This window comes from Aotus nancymaae, unplaced genomic scaffold (assembly GCF_030222135.1).
Source record: "Aotus nancymaae isolate 86718 unplaced genomic scaffold, 86718_ANA_hifiasm-v0.15.2.pri h1tg000016l, whole genome shotgun sequence".
Taxonomy (NCBI): Eukaryota; Metazoa; Chordata; class Mammalia; order Primates; family Aotidae; genus Aotus; species Aotus nancymaae.
The window spans coordinates 57,807,144-57,824,567 of record NW_026988428.1 but is presented as its reverse complement, the minus strand read 5'-3'; the positions used below and the strand labels follow the sequence as shown (position 1 = coordinate 57,824,567).

The window sequence follows — 17,424 nt, the reverse complement described above, 5'->3', positions numbered from 1 at the left end:
TGAAATTTAGGCTACATAAACCATAACAAATAAGGGAGGCTCAAAATGATGAGTATTTAAATATGGGTATATGTTTACATGGATATTGTACCTAAAAATATGTTTTGCCATGAATAAGAGAACATTTTAATGATAAAAAGCACTTTTCTCTGTAGAGTTCAGACCACATAATGTTGAATATATCACTTGTTACCCAACAGCCCCTTTTAGGACAAGGAGGCTAAGAACAAAATACAAATAGTATAGGCGCTATATTTAAGGCTACCAAGCCAATCACTTTCTAATTAAGACTATCTTAGTTTTAGGATATACTTCATGAAAATATAAATGGGTGACAGAAATGTAATGCTAACTCAGAAAGAATAAAAGATTTTAGTTTTTGTTATTTAAAGCAAAGTGTAGTGTTTATGATATATTAGTCAATTAATTTCTCTTATTTAAAGAGAAAAATGCAAAACAGTACAGTAAAAAAGAATTCTTTTAGACATTTCAAGTTGGCACATTTTTTCACAACTGAATTCATAAAACATCATCAGTAAATTCATGTTAAAACCAAAAACAAGGCCGGACACAGTGGCTTATGTGTGTAATCCCAACACTTAGGGAGGTCAAGGCGGGTGGATCACCTGAGGTCAGGAGTTTGAGACCAGCTTGGCCAACACGGTGAAACCCCATGTCTACCAAAAATTTAAAAATTAGCTGGGTGTGGTGGTATGCACCTGTAATACCAGCTACTTGGGAGGCTGAGGCAGGAGAAGAACCCCAGAGGCAGAGGTTGCAGTGAACCGAGATTGTGCCGCTGTACTACAGCCTGGGCAACAGATTGAGACTCTGTCTCAAAATAAAACAAAACAAATGAAACAAAAAAACAAAAATAAGTCAAGGCTGAGGTGACCAAATGTCTAAAAACAATACAAATTAATGTTTTCAGATTGTTCGGCATGATAGGACAATGGAACAAATCGTTTTTCCTGTCCCCAATATATGTGAATACCTCACTCGAGAATCCAAGTGCCGTGTGTTCAATACAACTGAAAGGGATGAACAAGGAAGTAAAGTGAATGACTTTTTCCAGCAAACAGAAGATCTCTACAATGAAATGAAGTGGCAGAAGAAAATCAGGAGTAAGTACAATAAACTGAAATGGTTAGTTTTGTGCATAGTGGTCGATAAGTTGATACTTTGGGACAGATGATGCAGTTCATTTAAATTGTTTTGTTAATTTCTTGCCAGGCTGATGTTACTGAAGTCACTTGCAGGCTTAAGGTGTTTGCTTGGTCTACCACTGGAGCCGAGACACCTGCAGCTTAATGAAAACAGAGAGCCCTAATTAATTACATCATCTCTTTGTGATGATCCTGTTTTTTAATAAATATTATGAAACACAGGGTTGCACCTGTACGTTTCAAATGTTGAACAGCTGAAGGTTTGAAGTCCGTGAATGGGCCCTGACTGGCCTATCAGTGAATAGGATTGAGAGACATCATCTCTGGTGCACTATTCCTCTATTGTCCTGCGATTGAGGGGATTGTTTCATGTTTTGCTGAGTGTAATTCTTTCTTTGAACGTATCTTTACCTCCCCAAATCAAACAAGCTATATGTTTCATGACACTTTTGTTTAAATAGAGCAATGTTATAATATTACAGTTAAAAATCAGCTTAGTACAGTTCCCATGACTTATCTATTAGGTTCCAAGTCTATTAGGAAACACTGCATTTTAAAATTTTAGAAATTTTAAATAAACTTTAGTTTATTTTCCAAGATAAGAGATCTCTCATGAGTTTTTCATAAAGTTCAATGGGGGAAATTCTTGAGTAGGTCTTTTTTAGTCCCTTGGAGTTTTCTAGATAAACAGGATATGTTCTCAATACTTCTATTCGATAGTATTTCATTATGCTAGTTTTCAGAAACTATAATGGGTGTGATTTATGAATTTGAGTGGTGCTTGAGAAATATCATCTATAGGGGTGTGGCATGCATTTTTAGACTTTTAAAGCAGGTGTTTTTTTTTTTTTAAATTAAAATTACTCTCCCTTAGCATTTTACCATGTAGAGCCTTATGGAATTCAGTGAAAATTTTGGGTGTCCAAAATACATATGAAGACACTATTTTATTTGGAGCATTTAAAAAACATATATTTTCTCCTTGAAAATAAATTGAATAATGGACTAGTGCTGTGGTGGTGGCGGGGGAGGGGGTCTGTCCTTTTAAAAAAATAAGTGTTTTGTCATTTACCAAAAATTAAATCTTAAAATAATTTTCAGTGCACATTTTACTTTAACATTTGGAAGCAGCTAATTATGAGGTTATAGGCAGAATCTAATTCATTTGGTGGATTTAATAGTGAAGATTTGTTGTTACAAATGCATGCATCAACATCTTCTAATTTTGTGTTAATAGTCTACCTTTAAAAACGAGGACTCCTAATTCAGGAATGATGGAGATGCAGATGTTTATAGTTTAGGATACATTAGTCAATTAAATGTCATAGCTAATCATAGTATATTTCAGCATTGGAATGTTCCGTTCCAAAGGAAGGGAAACAAGATGTGCTGAAGAGAAATACAGTTTGTAAGTAGGCAATAGACACTAGGTTGAAATTCACAGGATCTATCTACAAATTTTATCATTTCCATTTGAAAATTGATGTGCCTTTGGCTTCAATTTTTTAAATCCTGGTGTTAAGTTTTTAAAAGTTAGAGAATGGACAAGACCTATAGAAGCCATGTGAGTGCCCAGTGCAGGCTAATAAATTTGGCTGTCATTCAAACTTACATGGATTACAAATCTATTCAGTTACTTAACAGAGGTGGAAAGAACTGATTTTTGGTTCATGTAAACTGTATTTGATCGATGCATTTACTGCTTCATTTCTGATGACAGACACACAGTCATTTGCTAAATATATTCAGCAAAGCCTGTTCCACTTATTAGCAGGTTTTATTATAGTGCTCATTTTCTTCTGCTGTTTCAAACCCAACAAGTTCTTAGGAAGATTTAAGGTTTAAAATGTAGATAATATTATAAATTACTAGTTCCCAGTCAGGAATACTATGCCACTTGATTAGGTTTCATAGTTTCAGGTAACTGTGACTGTGTCATAGGAATTTTCATTAGAAATATATCTGTGCTATGCGTTTGGAGTTTTTTTTATTTGACTTTAAGACATGGAAGTGGGGACAATGACGGGAAGAAACCAGCATAAAAAGGCTGAGAATACCCAAAATCAGAATGCCTCTCCTTCTACAGGGGATCACAGTTCCTCATCAACAAGGGAACAAGGCCTGATGGAGAACGAGTGTGCTCCATTAACAGAATTAGGCTTCAGAAGGTGGATAATAAGAAACTTCTGTGAGTTAAAAGAACATGTTCTAGCCCAATGTAAAGAAACTAAGAACCTTGAAAAAAGGTTTGACGAAATCCTAACGAGAATAGACAATTTAGAGAGGAATATAATTAATGGAACTGAAGAATACAATATGAGAACTCCGCGAAGTATGCACAGGTTTTAACAGTCAAATTGATCAAGCAGAAGAAAGGATATCAGAGGTCGAAGACCAACTAAATGAAATGAAACAAGAAGATAAGATTAGAGAAGAAAGAGTAAAAAGGAATGAGCAAAGTCTCCAAGAATATGGGACTATGTGAAAAGACCTAATTTACATTTGATAGGTGTACCTGAATGTCACGAAGAGAATGAATCCAAGCTGGAAAATATTCTTCAGGATATTATTCAGGAAAACTTTCCTAACCTAGTAAGGCAGGACAATACTCAACTCCAGGTAATACAGAGACCGCCACAAAGATATTCCTCAAGTAGAGCAACCCCAAGACACATAATCGTTAGATTCACCAGAGTTGAAATAAAGGAGTAAATTCTAAGGGCAGCCAGAGAGAAAGGTCAGGTTTATCCACAAAGGGAAGCCTATTGGACTCACAGCAGATCTCTCAGCAGAAACCTTACAAACTAGAAGAGAGTGGGGGTCAATATTCAATATCCTTAAAGAAAAGAATTTTCAACCCAGAATCTCATATCCAGCCAAACTAAGCTTCATAAATGAAGGAAAAATAAAATTTTTCATGAACAAGCAAGTACTCAGAGATTTCATCACCACCTGGCCTGCTTTACAAGAGCTTCTGAAAGAAGCACTATACACAGAAAGGAACAGCCAGTATCAGTCATCCCAAAAACTTACCAAAAGGTAAAGATTATCTCCATAATGAAGACACTATATCAACTAATGGACAAAATAGCCAGCTAGCTTTAAACGACAATATTAAACTCACAAATATCAATATTAATCCTAAATTTAAATGGATTAAATGCCCCAGTCAAAGACACAGATAGGCAAATTGAATAAAAAGTCAAAACCCATCGGTACGCTGTATCCAGATCCATCTCATAAGCAAAGACACACTAAGACTCAAAACAAAGGGTTGGTGGAAGACTTACCAATCAAATGGAGAGAAAAAACAAAAACAAAAACAAAATCAAAACAAAAAAAAAATAGGAGTTGTAACTTTCATCTCTGACAAAATAGACTTTAATAGTAACAAAGACTAAAAGAAACAAAGAAGGACATTACATAATGATAAAAGGATCAATGCAACAACAGGAGTCAATAATCATAAATATATATGCACCCAATATAGGAAAAAAAAAAGACATGGGAGTGGGACCAATTTATCAATATTACCAAATTATATAAGGAAGTATATCATTTCATTAAAAGGGACCCCAGCCTACTGTTAAATTGCTTTCCCCTAACCTGCTCTGTGGATAGAGAGAATTATTACAGGATCACTTTTTCTGACCACCTTTAGCAATTGCAAAATTACTTACCCTTCTACAGTAGTTTAGGTCTAAACTGGCTAAAGGATGAAAGAAGGAATCAAATAGAAGATTCCTTTATGGTTCTGATTGTTTTTAACAAACTTAAGTCAAATATTTATTTAAATAGGTTTTTATAATAGTTTACAAAAATAGTGCATTCAGTAAAATATTATTTCGGTAAGCCTCATGTGTTGAAACCAAAATTTATTTTCCTGTTCTGTTCCTTTACGCTTCTCGCTTCCTAGATAACCCTGCACTGTTCTGGTTCTCGAGGCATATCTCTCTCTGGGGGAGCATTTCCTTCAACCTGGCTGTGTTCATCAATTTAGCTGTTGCTCTCTTCTACCCATTTGGGGATGATGGAGATGAAGGCAAGTGCTTGTTTTTCCTTAAATGATAAATGTTTTAAAGTTGCCACATAACTTTTTAGAGCTTCAAAATAAGAATAACTTCATTCCTGTTAAATGGATTTTTCTATGCTTGTTGGAAGTAGAGTATGATAGTATGTATAATAGGTGGAAAAGTATGGTTAATAGAATTGTTAATTTTCAAAAAGCTCATATACACAATTGTTATTAGGGCTACATTACATCTTGGCAAATAAAGCAATGAAAAGATTTGTTATTTCTACCTAATTATTATTACCCAAAATATTTTTATACTGTATCATCTCAATCATGCAAATGACAGTTCTGTGCCCAAATATTAATTGTTGTTACCTAAATACTGGCATTTATATTTTACTCTCTTTGTTTTCTGTCTTGTCTAAAGTTTCTATAATGAGCATACATGTAACCTAAAAACAATTTTTAATTCTATAGGAAAGTCAGGGATTCTTAATAGAATTAAATGTTTGTCATCTCAGGTTTCAAAAGCAAACAGCATAAAACAATATAGTAATAGAAAAATAAAGGATACTGAATATAAAACTAATATTATTAAACTAATACAAAAGCAAAAACATGAGAAACTATACCATTTTAAGTGAAGTGAGAAATATAGGAGAAATATACTGAAGCATGAGACTTTGGGAAGTAAGTTTTGTGTAAGTTTGGTGGAGAGCATGGAAAATATGTTACAGGCTTGGGCTAAATCTGGTAAATAACTTTGGAATGGGCATAGAAAGAATGGCTTGGAAGAAAACGTGAGAGAAATTGGCTAATAATAACTATGAAGTACTTTTGTGTCTCATCATTTCAGAGGATAACTGTGAGAATTTAATGAGATGCTTTAGGTACAACATTTAGAATAGTACCTGATAAACTTTAAACAAAGTTCAGTGGTGGTGGTGGCTGCTCTTTAAAAGGTACATATTTGTACTACAGAAGGAAGCCTAGTAGAAAGACAGTATGATGAGAGCAACAGGTATTTCAGCCTATTTCAGATGAACTGGAGTGGGCAGGAAAGGAAATGGGAGTCTAAGAGTCATTTGCTGTTTTACAAGTTCATTACAGGTAACATAGATATCAAAGTTCTAAACTTTAGCTGTAATCTGAGTGGTCATGAATAACCACTGTTTTTGGAAGGTATACCTATAATAAAAGAAGAATATTAGGTAATGGAATGGATGTGCGAGTTAAGTAGCAGTGAAAATGTAGCAAATATTTGGCCATCCATTATAGAACAACTGCAAATACATCAGAAAGTAAAAACAGCTTTCTCTTCACTGTGTTTAGTCTTCTTTAGTGATCAACTCATAGCACAGAGGAATATAACTCTTGGGAGGAAAGAAGTCAGCATGAAATGATAAATTAATATCATCTACACACAGAATGCTGAAAAATTATAGAGTCCCAGTTAATAGAAGCATAAAGTCTTAGAAAAGGAAGCAATTCTGGAAATCATCTAATATCAAGCACTCATTTGACAAATGAACAGATGCAAGCCCAGAAAGCCTAAAAAATGGCAGATATTAGAGTAGAAGGCTAACCCTTTTGTGTCCAATCTAGGACCTTTCTCCATGGATTGGAAGCATGTCAATAACAGATGCCCCTTCTTCATACAGGACCTAATTTCCCTTGAGTTCCATTCCATGATATCCTTTTCTTGACCACCAGAGCCAATGTATGTAGCCTCTGCTGCCACCTATTGTACATGAAATATAATGGTGATGGGAAATGCCACCCCTCTGGGTAGTTGCTCTTTACTCATTCAGGAGAAGCAGAACACATGGTATCTGTAATACTTGTCTGGCCAATAATAGTTGCAATAGTAATACTGATAATAATAACAGCAGCAGATATTGTTCACCACTTAAATAAGGTCAGGCAAAATGCTAAGCACCTCACATACATTTCACTTCATCTTCCTGACAAATCTGTATTCTGTATAAGGAGAAAGAATATTCTTAATGGATGAAGAAACTGAGGCTGAAGATTTGCCTGCTAATTAGAATCCAAAAATATGTATTTTTTTAAAATAAGCTCACCAGGTATTGCTGGTGCAGTTGGTCCTTGAACAAGGACTTGAAACTGCCTATACGAGAGGACTTGGAATAAATCTCAGACAGAAATAGGACTAACAAATGCAAGACTGGAAGAGATGGTGCTTCATCATCAGGTGCAGATGCAGACTTTACTTCTGGAAAAGGACTGGATAGGAGTTGACAGTAGTAACCGAGGTAAAGGCTCAGCTTAGGATATCTAAGTGGATGAGGTGCTTAGAGGGAAGGAAAGGCATGGGCTGCCATTTTGCCAATATCAAACTCAAGGCTGTGTCTGGGTCATCTGGTTACAGTTCTGGATGAGTTATTTCATTACAGCTCCATGAATAAGGGTAACATTTTGGTTGGGATTTGCTTATTCTTAGTCTGTTACACACTGCATAGCTAGGAACGCTGAGGAGACAGAGCTAAGACTCATACACACACTTGGCCATCAGAATTGTCTGGAGAAGGAAAACTCTGTGCTGGAGGTAAAAGTCCTCTGATGCTGGATTTGGTCAAACAGGCTGAACAACTGTATGCCGGGATCACTATGAAGGGACTTAGAGATGGATGAGATTAAAGATGGATTAAAATTCCTTCAAGAAGTGCTTTAAAATGATGGAGACATGTCAGAGAACACAGGATCCAACTTGAAAGGTCTCCAGGTGGTCAAATATGAGAAAATTTTGAGAAAAAGATTATTGACAGTGATATACTATCTCCCATAGAATAAAATAAAAATCCAGGAGTTTCTGTTGATAGTGGGAAGAGAAAGCTCTTTTTGTTAATAATTGTATTCCAGTTAATAAATGTAGACAGAATGATGGAAATAGAATGTCACCATTTGACAAACATCACAGTAGTAAAATTATCAGTAGATGCTAAAATTAATGGGTGCCTATATGATGAGAAGTATATAACCTATATATAATGTGCAAGTCTCTCCCCACAATATACTTAATTGTGAAAGGAAAAATAATAACTATAAAGTGGGGGAAATCACTTTAAATGATCAACATTAATGGTACCAGTAATGAGACCCAGCAACATCATGTGCCTCCTGGTACAATCACTGACAAGGATGTAACATCATTTTCCAAAAATGAATAAACTGAGAAAATTTCAGACAAACCCCAAATGAGGGGTATGCTACAAAATAATTGGCCCATACTCTTTAAAGTTATCAAGCTTATGAAAGACAATAAAAGATTGAGGAACTACCCAAATTAAGAGACTAAAAAGACATGACAACTGAATCTCATGTGTGACCCTGGTTCAGAATAAGGACATAAATTGGGAAATTGACCAACTTTGACTAGATAGATGATTAAAGTGGTCTATCAATGTTAATTTCCTGATATTGATCATTGTAGTTATATGAGGTGTTGACATTTGGGGAATCTTGGGAAAGGATAAAGTTAAAAAAGAAAAAATAATAAATGTAAGGATTCTGTCCAACCCTGAAGTTCCTTGACTCAAAATAGAAGTTGATTATGAAATTACCTGTTAAGTCTTGGACCAGAAAAAGACCAGTATGCCACCCTTCTAACCTCAGACCCTAATACATGCTACTCCCAATGTGGTGGTAAGAACAGAGGGCCTGGCAGAGGGAATGAGCTGTGTATGCATCCTCCAAGTACATTTCCCAGTGTGAATGCCTGAACTACTAGGAGTTACTTGTGCCCGAATATTTGGTTCACACTTGGGTTATGATATTAACTGAGAGAGTAGTTTTCCTCCTCAACCAGGTAATGGAGTACAATAACTAAAGGGAGACAGTTATGGGAGAGATAATTCTCAGAGGACCAGCCTGTTGCGCACTCTTCACCCTCTACTGCAGATAGAGAATCTCCTTTAATTGACAGGCTTTGAAGAGCTTGGTTTGAATTTGTTCAGGACTCCAGGGCTTATTTTTTATGGCTACAGGTTTTGGTTTTGGTTTCTTTGTTTGGGTGGCTGTTTGTTTGTTTAACATATGCTTCTCCAGAAAAGAAACATGCCATCGTTGAGGAATGAGGCTATGCTGGTTGTGGCTGAAGCAGCAGCTGCTGATGCTGGGAATCTCCTAGATGTCCACTCAGAAGCTGACGGTTACCGTGCCAACTTTCCCTACCCTGGATTTCACTTGGCAAAGGCTGACTAGTTAGCGGAGAACACTGATGCCATGGGAAAATCTTATATCAAGATAGCATGTGATTTAAAAAAAATTATAGGGCCGGGCGCGGTGACTCACACCTATAATCCCAGCACTTTGGGAGGCTGAGGCGGGTGGATCACGATGTCAAGAGATCGAGACCATCCTGGTCAACAAGGTGAAACCCCATCTCTACTAAAAATACAAAAATTAGCTGGGCATGGTGGCGTACGCCTGTAGTCCCAGCTACTCGGGAGGCTGAGGCAGGAGAATTGCTTGAACCCAGGAGGCAGAGGTTGCGGTGAGCCGAGATCGCGCCATTGCACTTCAGCCTGGGTAACAAGAGCAAAACTCCCGTCTCCAAAAAAAAAAAAAAAAAAAAATATATATATTAAAATTTGTAGTGTAATTCTTTTTTTCCCTCAAGTGCTTTGTGTTAAAGAAAATGAGTACTTCATGGTGATTTCAATTCCTTCAACTTAACTATTGATGGAGTGCCACCATGTGCCAGCCACTGTGCTAGGCCCTAAAAATACAAAGATCAGTAAACTTGTCCTTGCCCTCAAAGAGTTCACGGTCTAATTAAGGGACCAAGAAATGAATAAGGCACAATAGTAAAGACCACCTAGGGATTTATGAATGGATACCTACTTTAGCTGGACTGAGGTAGAGGAAACAGAAAGATCTCATGAGGCTACTTGGAAGGCAGAGGAATGGAGAGAAGCAAGGAAGTAAGAAGCAGCATGTTCTGCACAGGAAACTATAGAGTCTGCATGAGGTAGATAGCAGAATTCCAGTGTGTGAACTGGATTGAAGTTTGCAATTTTGCTTTCTGAATTTTCTTTTATAAAGGATAAACTTCATACTTTCTAAGATTTAAAAATGTATAGGGTAAATTATAAAAATTTTTGTATTAAAATAATATCATGCTTATTATAGAAAATGGATACATATATAAAGCATGAAGCAGAGAAAATGCTCCTCCCTTCCCACTATTAATGGGTAAAGAATGGCTTTGAAAATCTGTACTGTTGGCTGGGTGAGGTGGCTCACACCTGTAATCCCAACACTTTGGGAGGCCAAGGCAGGTGGATCACCTGAGGTCAGGAGTTTGAGGTCAGCCTAGCCAATAGGGTGAAACCCTGACTCTACTGAAAATGCAAAATTTAGCCAGCCATGGTGGGAGTGCCTATAATCACAGCATCTTGGGAGGCTGAGGCAGGAGAATCACTTGAACCCGGAAGGCAGAGTTTGCAGTAGCTGAGATTACATCACTGCACTCCAGCCTGGCTGACAGAACAAGACTCAAAGAAAATCTATACTGTCTTCTCTAGAGTTTCTCTCAGAGACTTCAGTTCTTTTTTTTAGCATTGAATCTTTAGATAGAAACCAACATGATCATTCTTACAGAAGATAATTACAAACATCATTGTCAATAGCTGTTTTAAATAACTTTTAGGTTTATTCATTCCACAAATATATATTTAGTACGAACGTATGTGCAAGCTGCTATACTAGACACTCTTTGAGTTCTTTTCACAAAGGGATCAAACACCCAGTTTTAAGTGCATGACTATAATTTCTGTTTGATCAAGGGGAAATCTTGGCAAACCAGGTATTGTCTTAGAAAGAATAGTGAAGAGGTGGATAGCTTATCAGGAATTAGTGACAATGCACAATGTGAGTATTTATGCCAAATTATTCTAGAATAAGGATGTCACCAAGACATTGCGTATGAATTATACTGAAAAGTCAAATAACTGGCTCAAAGCTATAAATATGTCTAGAAGATATTGTCAGTTTTGGTGAACTTAAAAGCTAAGCTGCACGACTTGGGGAATTGATAACTGGAGACTTAATTATTTACTCAAACTCACAGAATAGATTTTTGCTTATTTACTCAATCAACAAATTTTTGTTTGTTGTTGCATAACAGGCATGATGTTAGGCCTAAAGATGGTCCTCACTCTTTTAGAATTTACATTCTGATGGAGTCTCAAGTCCCAATAAGCAAGAGAGAATGTTGAAGGCATTATTTACTCTATGGCTCTTTGTTTTTTTTATTGCATTTTAGGTTTTGGGGTACATGTGAAAAACATGCAAGGTTGTTGCATAGGTGCATACGTGGCTGTATGATTTGCTGCCTCCCTCCCCTTCACCTATATCTGGCATTTCTCCCCATGCTATCCCTCCCCAACTCCCCACCCCCCCGCTGTCCCCCCCTCCCCCCCAACAGACCCCCATGTATAGTGCTCCCCTCCCTGTGTCCATGTGTTCTTGTTCAACACCCACCTATGAGTGAGAACATGTGGTGTTTGATTTTGTGTTCTTGTGTCAGTTTGCTGAGAATAATGTTTTCCAGGTTCATCCATGTCCCTACGAAGGATGTGAACTCCTCGTTTTTAATGGCTGCATAATATTCCATGGTGTATATGTGCCACATTTTTCCTGTCCAGTCTATCATCGATGGGCATTTGGGCTGGTTCCAGGTCTTTGCTATTGTAAACTGTGCTGCAATGAACATTCGTGTTCATGTGTCCTTATAGTAGAACGATTTATAATCCTTTGGATATATGCCCAGTAATGGAATTGCTGGGTCAAATGGAATTTCTATTTCTAGGTCCTTGAGGAATCGCCACACTGTTTTCCACAGTGGTTGAACTAATTTACACTCCCACCAACAGTGTAAAAGTGTTCCTATTTCTCCACATCCTCTCCTGATAAATCTATGGCTCTTATACAGCTGTGAGGTCAAGGCAGTTGGTGGTCAGCCTGTATTTTGGTAGATGTAGAGTGCTTACAAGTCAACATCATCATAAACGTGAGTAAGGTACCTGTATGTTAGCATTGCAAGAAGACAGGAATTGAAGGTAACTTTCAGAGCAGTTTACCCTTTTTCTTTCCCCATCTCCAAATTAATCTTATCAGATTATAAATTTGGTGAGGAGCAATATCAAATCTCTCTTCCCAAGCTCCTTTCATCATTGTTTGCTTTAGGAGACAGCATAAGAACAAACCTTGCAAAAGTAAACACGTCTAAATGAATGCTGTTCATTATCTGATTTTTTGTTTGTCTTTTAACAGCTGACAGGATCTTCCTACCTATTTTTGAGATTTTGCATACACTATGAACTAACAGTTTAGACAGAATTCATTAAAAGAGTCAGATAATCCCAGAGTTTTGATGACAGTACAAAAGCTGTGCACACCAAGCCCTTGAAGTGTTTTGCATGCAGTAGTAAATTTTATAAATAAAGATAAGAAGTGTAGTCAAAATGATAAGATCGTTATTGAATATTTGCCAGAGGACGTAGTGGAAAATCTCCATTTTGTTGTTTCCTTTCTATGTTAGCCTACAGACACGTGTTTGATGCCTCAGAGCTGATCCAATCAGCCCAAGAATGTTGCCTTTTAATTTACTTCTGCTAATGTGGCACCACATGACCTTCAGAGGGGGATTCCTTGAATGCACATGTCAGTGCAAATGTCAATGAATTGTATTACTTATTAAGAAAAAATATTTTTGAACCTCCCTTTTGGGAGTTCCTAAGAAATCTCATGTGTAACGAAGTTCATATAAGATATTTGGAATGTGAATTTTCTGATGATTAAATAGCTCAAAATTTTATTTAGAAGTTGAGTTGGCTTTTAAATACACACTTGTACTCATATTCATACACATATATATGCAAGCGTGTTCAGCAGTAAAAGGTTATGTCTATTTTATAAAGGCTAGTTATTCTACTAGATTCTTCAGAGAAATCTGGAATATGGAAACGATACTAATAGGACAAGACAAGGTATGAATTGAATTTTTTAATTATTTCACATGATTTAACTATATATCTAATGGTCATTAATCATAGATTTTGAATTAAGGTTCCCAAGAGAGATGTCTATCAAATGTATTTAGCAAATCATCCCCATATGAGAGAAAGATGAACAATTCTCAGACTTAATAAAAGGAACATTAACTAGTGAGTATTTAAGTAGCATGAAAGTACTCACAAACTTTCTGGAAATGTAATAATGAGTAATGTGTTCAAAGACATTTCCTTGAAATATTGAGAATGTAGAAGGGGTCATTTTGAAATTTAGTGGATTATGGCACTGACTTATGATAGCATATAAAGTAGAGTAGCAAATATTTCAGCATTTTTTAGTTTTATTCTTAGTAACAATAAATTTCTTCCACATTTTACAGGTACACTTTCTCCATTGTTCTCGATTCTTCTTTGGATAGCAGTTGCGATCTGTACATCTATGCTGTTTTTCTTCTCCAAGCCTGTGGGTATTCGGCCGTTTCTTGTATCAATAATGCTCAGATCAATATATACAATAGGTCTTGGGCCTACATTAATACTTCTTGGTGCAGCTAATGTAAGTACTTTACTTAGTTTTGTACTGTTACAAAATTAGCTTAAAAATATATGAAATATAGAAATATAACTGTATGATTTTAATTCATGTATGCATAGTGAATTCTAATTTATTGTAAATCTAAATTAACCAGAGCATAATTTGTACGTTCTTTATTTAATTTTGAGTGGAAGAAAAAAATGATAAGTAAAAGATTGCTATATTTAAGAAAGTAACATTTGGGGCATGACCTAGTTCTGCCATCAATTTAATCCAATCCAGTTTTAATGTGTTCTGCATCCTATACCCACAGCTATTGACAAAAATGACTGAGCCATTGTTAATATTCCAAAGTGACATCCTAAATCATCCAAAAAGGATTAAATTATGTTGAATAGAATTTTGAAAGTGAGTACCTTTCATCAAATGACCTAAGAGAAAAGATTTCTATATGAGAAATATTAAATTTGGCTCTTTTCATGTGAACAAATACTATTAACTTACGAAAGTCAGAGAGGAATAATCTTTGACCAAATTTTGAAGTATTAGAATAAGGAAGCATATTTTTAAGCTTGAGTAAGGTGAGTTTAAAATAAGTAAACCAGAGTAGTAGGACTTTCAGAGTAGTAGTACTTCAAAAAGCAAGTGATAAATTTATAGAAATAATTTTACCCGATAAATACAATTTCAATGGGACTAGCCAACATTATGCATGACACAGCCATACAGGGATATTAAAAGGTAAATCATCAGACTGATGAAATAACAAATGGGCAGGTAAGAAAATAAGTATTGCTAATCTATGTGTTGAATACCTAGAGCACTTTCAATCTTTTACTGGGTTCTAACATAATGTCCTATATTCTGGTATCTGTAATTAGAACTTATCTCCCCTACTACATTATACCATGCTTAAGGATTGATCATTCAATATCAAGAACATTATAGGTACTCAGTAAATATTTCCCAAATAAATAAATTAATGAGTGAGTGAGTGAATGAATGAGCAGTTATCTTTATTATTCTTATATATTTACAGTGGCTTGCACATAAATATGTAGCAAATATTTAATAATAAATATTTAATATTTAGCAAATATTTAATAATAAATCTTTAATATTTAGTAAATGCTTATTTAATAAATAAAATTTGTTTATTTTACTTATTTATTAAAATGAATTAATGAAATAGTCAACCAGACTTTCAAGAATTATGGCCAATTCTATGTTTCTGTGTTTCTAGTTTCTATTTTATTACAATTCTTCAAAAATTAGACATGATGTATTTGACAGCTCCCAATTAGCTAGAACATTCAGGCAACCAAATTACCAGTTTCCTCAATCATTGTCAATAAAGGGAAGTGTACTATACCTACAAAGAAATCTATCAGAAAAGAATTTTGTAAAGAACCAAATATTCTGTAAGTTTCTTGAGGACAGAAGTTGTCACATTTATAAATTTAATCCTACCTGCCTTACTCCTTCCCAGCTCCATGTTTCTCTACTTTAACAGCTGGCATTGAAACATTCAGAAAGTGTTTGCATGAACTGAACATGTACTTTCAATGCCTTGCAAGTAAGCTAATTTTACAGTATTACAACCAAGCAAATTAGAGAATAGTCGTGAATTTGTCTAAATTTTTCTAAGCCTATGTGTTTGACTTAAAAACAAACATACATACATTGCATATTGAACTATATTATTTGAAGAAACAAATAGTATTTATAAACTGGTAACTGGCCCTCGAGAAGACATGAATCCAAGTGAAAAAAAAAATCCAAATCTGACAAAATGAAATAATAGCTAGAGTTAGGCCAAAAATAATAACCATTTACTGGGTCTCTGTTATATAATAGACACTAAAAATACCTAGATGATAAAGGAAATGGTTCTTGCCATCCAGAAGCTGATGTATAATACTCACCAATTTGCATTTCCTTTGTTTTTGGACCAAGAATATATAAAGAGATAAGGCATACCATTCTAATGTCTATTGAGGGAAACCAAAAACATTTGAAGTATTTTTCCCCCTTGTGGGACAGATAAGAAGATAACTTTTGCTTGGTTTGGTGAAAATAATTCGACTATAGCAAATGACTCTTCATAGGAGAGGCAAGTTTTCTATTTCACTTTCTGTATGAGAAAGAATATACATGTAGATATGCAACATCTCTCCCTTACTAACTGTATAAATCTGTGAGTACTCTAATGGCCTTCACAGCATAGAACATCTGTTTGCACAGTCAAATGATACATTATGGTCTACCAGCTCAGAGTATTTGACCCAAGAAAAATCAACTTTCATTTGGGACAAACATTCAGTGGAATAATTGTCATTTTGATATTGTTTATATTAATAGAAAAAATTTTATCTATAATTTTAATATTATGTGGATTAATAAAAATGTTTTAGGTTGGGTGCTATGGCTTTTGCCTGTAATCTCAATACTTTGGGAGGCTGAGGCGGGAGGATCACTTGAGGACAGGAATTTGAGACCAGTCTGGTCAGCATAGTGAGACCTCATTTCCACAAAAAATGAAAAAATAAAAATGTTGTAGTGAATATCATCTACCTTCATTTTTAACATAACAAGTTCACCGCTGGATGCAGTGGCTCATGCCTGTAATCCCAGTACTTTGGGAGGGTGAGGTAGGTGGATCACACGAGGTCAGGAGTTTGTGACTAGTCTGGCCAACATAGTGAAACCCCATCTCTATTAAAAATACAAAAATTAGTAGGGTATGGTGGTGAACACCTGTAATCCCAGCTACTTGGGAGGCTAAGGCCAGAGAATCGCTTGAACCTGGGAGGTGGAGGTTGCAGTGAGCCAACATCAGGCCACTGCACTACATCCTGGGTGACAAAGTGAGATTCTGTTTCAGAAACAAAACAAAAATTAGCTGGGCATGGTAGCTTGTGCCTGTAGTCCCAGCTACTTGGGAGGCTAAAGCAGGAGAATTGCTTGAACCCAGGAGGTGGAGGTTGTGCTGAGCTGAGATGGTGCCACGGCACTCCAACCTGGGCAACAGAGTGAGACTCTGTCTCAAAACAAACAAACAAACAAACAAAAGTTCACTATAAAGATATCTATGGTTTATCATTATCTAGGAGGTAGGAAATAAATACATGAAAACATCAATTAGTCATGTTTTGTATCCTAAGTTTTAGTACATTTATTAATTTAATTTACACTTAAAAGTTTGCATTGTGTAAGAGGTAAAACTATAAGTGCTAAAACTATAGATATCAGAAACAAGAACAACAAAAGAAGACATCTACCTGACAATTTTGCCTTAATGAGGATCAGAGTTCTAGACTTTAGGCAAATCTGCAAGCCTCTGAATTTCATTCTTCTCACTAGTGAAGGGAAGATACTAAAGCCTGATTTATCCTCACTGGATTATTAAGGAGCTACATTGAAAAGATTTAGAAAAGGTTAATAACAGTGATCATGATAGAATAGGAACAATGGCAACTGTTTACCAACTATCTGTAAAAATATATGCAGCATTCTTTAATTGTAAAACATTTTTATTATGATTGTAAAAATGTTTGTATTTTGGTTCACAGAGAGTTGTTTCTGGACTCTGTCTTTCACAATGTTAAGCCAGTGCAGAAAGTCTTCTTTTTGGAAAAGGAATCAAGTGGGAGGAAAACCCTCAACCTG

General features: G+C 35.7%; 1 protein-coding gene across 2 annotated transcripts in view; it reads left to right on the top strand.

Moving 5' to 3' along the window:
- Nucleotides 1–17,424, top strand: part of ITPR2 (inositol 1,4,5-trisphosphate receptor type 2) — a 508,028-nt gene that overhangs the window by 401,471 nt on the left and 89,133 nt on the right. For both annotated transcript variants that reach the window (XM_012457176.2, XM_064377368.1), the window contains exons 47-49: nt 932–1,124; nt 5,083–5,208; nt 13,601–13,776. In XM_012457176.2, coding sequence (XP_012312599.2) covers nt 932–1,124; nt 5,083–5,208; nt 13,601–13,776 — 495 coding nt within the window. The remainder of the gene's footprint in view (nt 1–931; nt 1,125–5,082; nt 5,209–13,600; nt 13,777–17,424) is intronic.